This window comes from Trichechus manatus, unplaced genomic scaffold, assembly GCF_000243295.1.
Source record: "Trichechus manatus latirostris isolate Lorelei unplaced genomic scaffold, TriManLat1.0 scaffold00150, whole genome shotgun sequence".
Lineage (NCBI taxonomy): Eukaryota > Metazoa > Chordata > Mammalia > Sirenia > Trichechidae > Trichechus > Trichechus manatus.
Window position 1 is genome coordinate 1,980,311 of NW_004444086.1, and position 9,694 is coordinate 1,990,004.

Here is a 9,694-nt window from a genome sequence, read left to right on the forward strand (position 1 = left end):
CAGCTGCCCACATCCGGCCCCTGTTGTGTCAACACAGAGCGACGCCGAGATCAAGTGGTTGCGCCCCTCGCCCTCCCGCCCGGGGAACCGCGGCCCGAGAGTCGGCCTAGAGCGGTTCCCAGTGCCAAGCTCCCAAAACAGGCGGGGGCCTCCGAGACCCCCAGAGGCTGCCCCGGGCCGTTCTCGAGCTGCCCCGCATCCTCCCGCTAAGTCAGTCCCAGTTTTGGGCACCAGCCTTTCTGCGGGTTTTAAATGGGTAATTTTGACATCTGGCCTCATTCACCTAAACCCCCGCACATCCTCCACCCACCTGGTCTCTCCCTGGACGGGTGTGCTGAGCGCGAGTGTGTGAGACCGACGGAGGGCGAGCGCTTCACGAAGGGAGAGGGTTGGAGTCGCTAGGAGGAGGTGTGCGACCAGCGAGGAGGGGGCTTCTTGAGGGAGGGGCGGGAGGAGGCGCTGGGGACGGAGGCGGAGGCCTGCGGACGACTGCCGAGGCTTCGCCTGAGCCGAGTGCTCTTTCTCTCCTGGCGCCGTCTCAAAACCGCTCGGGCTGGTTTTGGTGCAGGAGGCCGCCGAGGTGCCGGGTCCCGCCACTGCCGCCGCTGCCGCCGGGAGGAAAACCGGCCCTGGGCGCGCACGCTCGACCGAGCCCCAGCGCACCCCGCGCCCGCGCCGGCTGACAGCTGCAGCTGGGCTCGAGCTGCCCTGCCCACTCTGGGCTCCGCGGCCTCGATCCCTCGGCACTCCGCCCCCGCCCCCTCGGGCTCCCTCCCCTCCGCCTCTACCCCTCCTATCCCTGGTGCGGAACATTTCGCAACTGCTCTCCTCTCTCCTCTTGTCCGGCTGTTTTTCCATTTTCGGGCTCCTGTTTTTGAGTACTTTGCCCTCTGCATTTGGGGAGAGGGGCTGGAAAGCGGTGGGGTAGAGAGTCCAGAGAAGAAGGAAGCGAGGCCGGAGGAGGAGTAGGATCGGCGGATAGTGGGGAGGAGACCCCACGCCACCCTTTCTGGTCATCTCCTCTCCCGCCCCGCCCCTGCGCACACTCCCTCCTGGGCGAGCTACTTTGGGACCAGGAAAGTGAGGGCGGCCCTAGGTGACAGCGCTGCAGGGCCAGTCCCGGGAAAGCCGCGCTTCTGCTCGCGTCTCGTTCACCACGCTTCCAGCCAGGGGCACAGCCCGGACCGAGGATGGCTTCGACCACAACCTGCACCAGGTTCACGGACGAGTATCAGCTTTTCGAGGAGCTCGGAAAGTAAGCGCCTTTGCCCGGCATCTCACGTACCCTTTCCAGCAGAGGGCGGGTCGCGTTGCCCCCGACCCATCGGCCTCCGCCGTGGGGCGAGGGAGTTTGGAGGACTAGGGGAGAGGGAGGAGAGCCCCTGATTTGTGCCCTCTGCCTGCCTTAGCAAGGGCGAAGACAGAGAAGGGGAAACCCGCCCCCCAACCTGACTGTGACCCATTCTCCTAATCCCTAGCCCACCTTCCCCCGCTCCCTACCCTGTTTGTCCGAGAAATTTGGTGAATTTACGATCTCTGCAGTTGTAGCTGTCATCCTGAGGAGTGTGCGCGCGCGTGTGTGGAGACGAAACAAGAATCCATGTAAAATGCAACATAGATCATGTTTTCTGTAAATAGAGATGCCTCTGGGTTAGCAGGCGTGTCGGCAGTCTGACCCACGTACCGATGGGAACTCACCGCCACAGACGGTGCCATATTTATTGATGCCGAAAGTTCAACTTCGCGTAGAGTCTATTTTGCGTCTAATAGTTCTGTCCAGGAAAAAGGCAACCCAACGGAACCCAACCCCCTGCCCGGTATCTACTATTATTCTTTGCATTAGATTACTAGCACACCATCATCCTTCTCAGGATTTACGTGTGCATCCTCCTGTTCTCTGCGAGGATTTATTCAAACGGGCAGCGGAAAAGCCCTCTGGTGACCGGGAGGGCGCTTCCCAAGGATAGCCTAGCTTTGAATAAAACGACCTCCTACACCCGAGTGGCAGAACTACTTGGATGTGTTAAGGGGGCAGGAGACCTACTCAGGACCTCTGTAAAGGGACCTAGGGGCCGAGCCATGAACCGTTGATTTATGTAGCATCAAACCCAATTCATCTATCGCTAGTTTCGACTGTTATGAAGGGGGTGCATTTATGTGTATGTTGCTGATTTATACAGTTGAATTAAAGGCAATGTAAATCCCTTTTAAATGTAATGAAAACTATACCCTTATTTATTGTCTGCTGTTAAAACCTGGAGAATATGTCGGAAGAGCAGCTTAATTCAAATCTCTCCCCTCCCCCACCCCAAAACAGGACGTTGAGAAATCACACATACCAGGATTTGTTAAACCACACAAATGTGCTCAAGCTTTATATTTTAATGAAAACAATTGCCATACTTACTTAGGGCCACGTTATTTTTTTCCGTATCTAATAAATAGGCAACAGATTTTTGCTGCTGCTCCTCAGCCCTGTTCCTTGTAGGGTTTTCCCAGAGCATTTGGTGCTGTGTGAGTGTGAATTGTAAAATGTTTTCAAATTTTATGCGCAAACAAGAGCCGTCATAATTGGCAGTTCCTTTCATTTTGTTGATTAATTAAGTGAACTCCCAGTTAAGTAAAATTTACTTTTTCCCCCCCAACATTAAAGAACGTCTGGGTTTCCAGGAGAATTGTTCATGTTTTGGATACTACTGTAGTGCACTGATATTTGGCAATCCACTAAAATCAATAAAAATGCTCAGATTGTTGTAATTTCTTTTGTAGAGTATCAGCTGACTATATTGATGACTTGCTAATTATTGATTTTCAGGGGGGCATTCTCAGTGGTGAGAAGATGTATGAAAATCCCTACTGGACAAGAATATGCTGCCAAAATTATCAACACCAAAAAGCTTTCTGCTAGGGGTGGGTATTTTTAACCACATATATATGTTAATTTTCTACTTGTCATGTTGATTGTTGGTTCTGTTGTATGTAAATATGTCATAGAGTTATAATTGAATTGTAGACTTAGGTATCGTATTACATATTGGGGTTATTTCCTTCCTGAATGACTCTTGGTTTTTACCCTTTAAAAATAAAGGAACAAATGTAATTGTTATTATTTAATAAATTATTATTAAAATTCCACCTGTCCTATGAGGAGTAGCATAAATAACTATATTTTAAAGCTAAAAGATGTCACTAAGTGCATTTTGCCTTCAGTACTAGTGGGAAATAACTTTCAGAAGGACCCTGGAATGGAAAAATATAAGTCTCACAATTGTCATAATTCCCTTTTGCTTTTGAGAGGAAAAATACATCATAGCTCAGTTGAATCATATTTTTTCAATTATAGTTACACTTGAACTTAATTCACCAAGGCATATTTAACACTAACAATAATTTACGAATACTATGTTCTAGGAAGTTCGACTTGATTTTGGTGTTTTTGTGTGCAGCTCAGACTTTGCTTGGTCTTCTGCATTAAGTCTTCTCACAGTGTCATGTAATAGATTTTACACATGCAGTTTATAGCCACAGAGATAATTCTTACTCATAAAATAGCTGTTGACATAAGCAAAAAAACTTGGAGGAACCTCAGCGTGATCTTTTTATTTTGTCAAACTCTTGAAAATACTTGTCTGCGGTATTTTCATGGGAATTTATGGCTGACGAAAATGAAATTAAAATGAACAGATCGCCATAGTGTAAGCCTGTCTCAGTGACCTGGTTTATTTTAAGTAATGAGAGAACAAATTCCATTAGGGTTAGTTTTCCTTATTTTACGTGTTTTTAAAAAGTACTTTTTACTAGTATCTTGGTATCATTACCTTTGGTCTTTGCTGTGATTAGTTTTTCTGTATTTGTTGCAAATTCTAGTTTTAACTTGTACAGTAGGTTTAATTAGGCATGTCAGTTTATTCGGTTGGATGTTGTAATTTATTTAATCTGATTTTAATATGATTCGGAGGAAGATCTTTATGGTAAACTAACCAGCACTGTGGAATCACGTTTTGAGAACTGAGAAGCACTGTGTGCTCAATTAATGTTCGCCTTTTCATCTCTACTCCACGTGAGTGTTTTAACAGTGAGGAGTTGCTAAAATGTAAATGCCATTTAGTTTTTTAAAAAGGGGGAAGAAAAATGTAAATGTGTGATTAAATTGTTTCAGTGCTTATATTCTTCCTCCATGCTGGTACTTTTGACAAGAATACAAACCAAACCAAACCACTGCTTTTGAGTCCATTCTGACCTTATAGGTCATAGCGACTCATAGCAACCCTATGGGACAGAGTAGAACTGCCCTATAGAGTTTCCAATGTTGTAAAACTTTACGGAAGCAGACTGCCACATCTTTCTCCACCGAGTGGCTGGTGGTTTTGAACCACTGAACTTTCGGTTGGCAGCCGAGTGCTTTAACCACTGTGCAACCTGGGCTCCTTTTTGACCAGAATGGGGAGTATCAGTTCTTTTGGGGGCATTAAACACCTTCCCCAGATCTTGCACTGGCTTTTAATTTTCTCTCAAATCAGTCTTGAGCTTCACTTTTACTAATTTCCATAATTAGAGTCATCCCTCTTTATCCACCCAAATTCATACTCCCTACACCAGAATATACATACACTTGTCCCTGCTCACATACCTTTTACTGTGTTCTGCTTCCAGTCTGTGGAAGATAAGTCTTATCTAGGCTGATGGAACTCCTTTTCCCCTCTACTGTGCCAGTGTTCCTGACCTGCTCATATTCTGCTTCACAGGACCACATAGACTGAGAGACTTCTAATCCCTTCTGGATTTAATGATTCTGATTATTCCAACTACACTTAGGAAAAGTAGCTAGGATGAAGAGTTAGAAGTCATGCTTCTTGTTCTTCCTCTGCAATTTTCTTTCCTTGTGACTGGGCATGCTGCTCAGTGTTAACCTGCCAAAGAATGTGGTCGTGAAGAACGTCATCTGTAAAATGGGGTGATAATATGACTCTTCCATATTGAGTATTGTCAGGAGTGAATGAGCTGATATAGTGTAGAACAGAGCCTGCCACGTAATATGCATTCAATGAATATTAGCTGCTGTTATTATGTGATAGGGTTGTTGTTAGGGTCACATGAGGTTACCTATATGAAAGCAGTTGGAATTTATAAACCCAGTGGCAGCTTTGGTTTAGCTGTGAGAACCTGATTTGAATCTTGGTCCTGCTATTTAATGTGTAAACTTGGTTCAGTCACTTACCTTTTCTGGGTCTCAGGTTCTTATCAATAAAATGGGAAAGAGAAATACTTGTCTTATGGGGTGTTTCGAAGAGTCAGTGAATTTATAGACACTGTTGCCGTCAAGTTGATTCTGACTTATAGCGACCCTATAGGGCAGAGTAGAACTGCCCCGGAGAGTTTCCAAGGGGTGCCTGGCGTATTCGAACTGCCGACCTTTTGGTTAGCGGTCGTAGGTCTTAACGCTACGCCACCATGGTTTCCATGAATTTATAGAAGCCCTTCTTAAATTACAAAGTGCTATGTCAATTTTAACTACTATTGCTGTTCACCTGTAAAATATTATAGTACATCTCCTTCAAAAAACTCAACAGCTTTATTTTATATCCTCACGCCAATTAGAATTGGTTATAGGATATTTGTACCTTCGTGTATATATATATTTGACCTGTACTCATATGAAATTATAAACTCCTGAAGGAAAATACCACGCTTTCATTTTTAACCTATATGCCACAGCATTGAGGGCATAGGAGAGGCTCAGTACAGAGTGACTGCAATCAAATGTGGTTATTAAATCTTTTATAAAGGACTTAAGGACCCAAGTTTACCTCTAAGAACATGCAAATTCTGCAAGTAAAGAAATCCATAAAGTAGTGTATTAAGAGCAAATGCTAAAAAATATGAATTCTTTCAAAAAATGCTCTCAGAATGAAATGATCCAAAAAAAATTTTTTTTTGTGGGATGATTTTTAAAAAGAATGAGTATATTAAAAGGGAAATAAAGAATGATATGCAAAATAGCATGCTTATTTTTTTTAAGGTACCGATGTTTTTGGCTGCATATGGAAGTTTCTGTGAAACGTAATTTTTTGTGCAAAATTTTGCTTCTTGCATTATTTGAAATGCCATGCATTTGTAAATCCAAACCTTAAGCTTATTTATTTTAAAGAATAGGCAGGTCCTCCAACTCAAATGATGTTCTTTAAGTGTAACATTACCACTGAAAAAGAAAAGGCCATTATCAATAAATCTAAGACTGTGAAGGAATTGTCAAAAATTTGGCTACATTCCTACATAAATTTGCACATCCAAGTATACTGTCACCCAGGCGTTTTTTCTGTGCCTAGATTTTAATGGATTTGCACCAGACAGTTTCGGTTGCATTTCCTCTCAGCTGTTAGTCACACGCACCATGTTTGGGAGATTCAGAGTCTGTTGAAGAATTTTCTCTTTTGCGCTAACGTGCATGCACAGAGCATTCGTTATGCAGTACTAAGCAGGTAGATAAGTAAATTCATTATACATAATTTGGTTTCTTTTTTTTTTAAAAAATAGTGTAGAAACATCTCTAAAACACCTGGTGTTTTATATGTAATTTCCATCTTCTGAAAAGTGGTTTTCTGTTAGATAGGAATAAGAGGGTATGCTTACTAAATGGTGAATAGTGATAATAGAATTTTATCTCATATATTCACCATGAGAATTAGAAGTTGCATCATTTTAATCCCAAGCAATTAGGTTAGTACTTAAGAAATGCAAATTTGCTCTGTTGTTTTGGTATTATGTCTATTTTGACATGTTTATTAATGTAAACTCTTGTCTAATTATGTTAGGTCCGTAACGGGCAGAGATTGTAGTTCAGTGGACTGATGGTCGGGATGACAGATAGCTTTAGAAATAGTACATATTATTTATTTTGCGTTTGTAATCTTTCTGGTGGTAAGAAATTTTATATGGTTGTAATGACGTCTTGGGTTTCATTTCTGTGTATTTTTTAATCCTTAAAAACTAAACTGCTTATTGCATAGAGTCTGATATGCCATAAGTCATTGTTTTTGTAAGTATAATATATTATAAGTTTGAAATAACAGATGCTGTTACAAATATATTTTACTTGTACTCCATTGCTAAAGTCATAAAGGGGTTTCAGTGTATATTTCTGTAAAACTTCATATATAATGCAGTTAAATTATTTTGGTATTATTTGATTTTATTAGTTTTAATTCCCAAATTGGTGATACTCACAGAACCTGAATTAGGACTTCATGAAACTACTTGACCCATGTAGACAAAATTAGCTGTCAGCTAGAAAATCTGAATGTTGCATATATGTCACAAAGTAGTCTTTCTAGTGTCGTAATAGGGATGTCAAAAGCTAACGCTTGGTACTTTTTTTTTTTTGACAGTCCAAGCACTCAAATTACTGTAATTTCTCATCCTCATGGTTACTTGTCTTGATTGAGAAGTAGAACTGAGACTATATAGATGAATCAAGTTGTTCTGATTTTGCATTAATGATTTGGCAGTTTGGAACTAATTGGACTAAATTGATAATTAGTTTTGAAAGTTTCTTGGCTAGAATAATGTTTTGAGAAAAAAATTAGTAAATCGTTTTTATTTTGTACATGAAATCTCCACAACTCTTCAATTATTGGCCCCCAAAGTGGCAGGTATCATTCTATTTATTTTCTGTCCTTTAGTTATGTTTAGTTGTATTTACATTCTTACTGGCCTTGATATTAGACGTTTATTTTCCATTTTTTGTGAATGAGAATATTATTGATATTCAAAACTAGTTAGGATATAAAAATAATAAAAATTTATATCTGCATTTCCAGGAAATAAGTCTTTTCTGTATTACAACATTATTAAATAAGACAATATTTAATAAGGGATATGGTTGTCAGGTACCTCACTATGATATTAAAAACTGGTGTCAACCTCTACCTGACTGGTTGTGTGATAGGTGATAGGTTCCACAGGTGATAGAAGTTGAATACCCTGAGAATCTTGATTGTTTATAAAATTAGATTCATATTTTTCATATCCATTGAGATATTAAAGCAACCAGATATAAAAATTACAATTTAATAGAAAATGACTTTTTATGAGTTCTTGTAATGTTAATTATGGATTACCATAAAGCACATACTGGGATTCTCTTAAACATTTAATTTATTTAACTAGAAAATCTTTCAATTAAGTTTTGTTAGTGTTTTTTCCTTGGGCTGATAGTGAGGCTGACTCTTGGTGTTTTTATGGCTGGGCTGGTTTTTTTAAAAATATCTATCCCTTTCTATTTACTAGGCTGTAGTGTGTATAGTGTCTGTAGATCATTGGCATTCAATTAATGATTCTTTACATAGGAGGCTGTGATAAGGCTGTTAAGATGTAACAGTATCATTTAGGAAGTTGCTCTGCAATACATTAAGTGGAGTATTAGCAATATTTTTACTCTAAAACATACTACATTTATAATACTGCATTTTTGCACAAATAACAGGTACTTTCTGTGTTTGTTTGCCAACCGTTCCCTCTCCCTGGGAAGTAATTTCATAAGCACGCTATGCTAATTTTTTTAACCAAACCAAAAAAAACAAACCCATTGTTGTCGAGTCGATTCCGACTCATAGCGACCCTATAGGACAGAGTAGAACTGCCCCACAGGGTTTCCAAGGAGCGCCTGGTAGATTCGTACTGCCTACCTTTTGGTTAGCAGACATAGCTCTTAACCACTATGCCACCAGCGTTTCCATTTTTTTTACAGCAGCAGGTAAAAAAAATTGGCATAGCAGCCCTTAGGAAAATACCTCTTAGGGAGAGGGAGCTGTTGGCAAGGAGATGTAGATGGTGTGCGTTATTTGTGTAAAAATATGTTAGTAATTTATATTTTATACCACTTTATAGATTACTAAAACATTCACATGTGTGACTTTATATGTGTTTATTTAATAAACACTTATTGAATGATTGTAATGGGCAAAGTGTTAGGGAAAAATAAGGCTGTTTACATAAATGGGCGTAATAGAAGACAAGTGGTGTTACAAGTCTAGCATGAGTAAAGTGCTGTGGTTTTCAAAGAAGGGAGAGATAATTTCTTCCTAGGGAGATGAAGGAAAGCTTCATATAGTATGGATTAAAACAATTTTTTATACCATAATGCGGGTGGGGTTCCAGTACCCCCCAAATTTTTGTCTAAACAAACAATTTGGGGGACTGTTCAAAATAGTTTAAATGTCTCAGTATAGTGAATATTTATTTTATTCATGTATGAATTTGTTGCAACTATCAGTATAAAGTTATTTTTAGAATAAAATAATTTCCAATAAAGTAGGAAGTTTTTTTTAAATTTTTTTTTATTGTACTTTAGATGAAGGTTTACAGAACAAATAGTTTCTCATCAAACAGTCAGTACACATATTGTTTTATGACATTGGTTAACAACCCCATGGCATGTAAACACTCTCCCTTCTCGACCTTGGAGGACCTTTTTTTGATGAAAATATACATAGCCAAAGTTACACCATTTCAAAAGTTTCTACATGTATAATTCAGTGACATCAATTGCATTCTTCCAGTTGTGCTGCTATTCTCACTGTCCTTTTCCAAATGTTTCCATTACCGTTATCTTCAACTCACTGCCCCCTAGGCTTCCCATCAAACCTTTTGAGTTGCTGCTGTCAATTTGATCTCACATAGATGATTTTTTTTTTTT

The 9,694-nt window shown here is 40.3% G+C and overlaps 1 protein-coding gene across 5 annotated transcripts in view; it reads left to right on the forward strand.

Annotated features, from left to right (window-relative positions):
- The first annotated feature begins 361 nt into the window (after positions 1 to 361).
- Positions 362 to 9,694, forward strand: part of CAMK2D (calcium/calmodulin dependent protein kinase II delta) — a 376,805-nt gene continuing 367,472 nt past the window's right edge. For 2 of the 5 annotated variants that reach the window (XM_023740191.1, XM_004385901.2), the window contains exons 1-2: positions 799 to 1,255; positions 2,816 to 2,910. In XM_023740191.1, coding sequence (XP_023595959.1) covers positions 1,191 to 1,255; positions 2,816 to 2,910 — 160 coding nt within the window. In that variant the 5' untranslated portion in view covers positions 799 to 1,190. Of the gene's footprint in view, positions 1,256 to 2,815; positions 2,911 to 9,694 lie in introns of all 5 variants that reach the window. The other 3 variants (XM_012558245.2, XM_004385900.2, XM_004385897.2) reach the window with 3 other exon arrangements.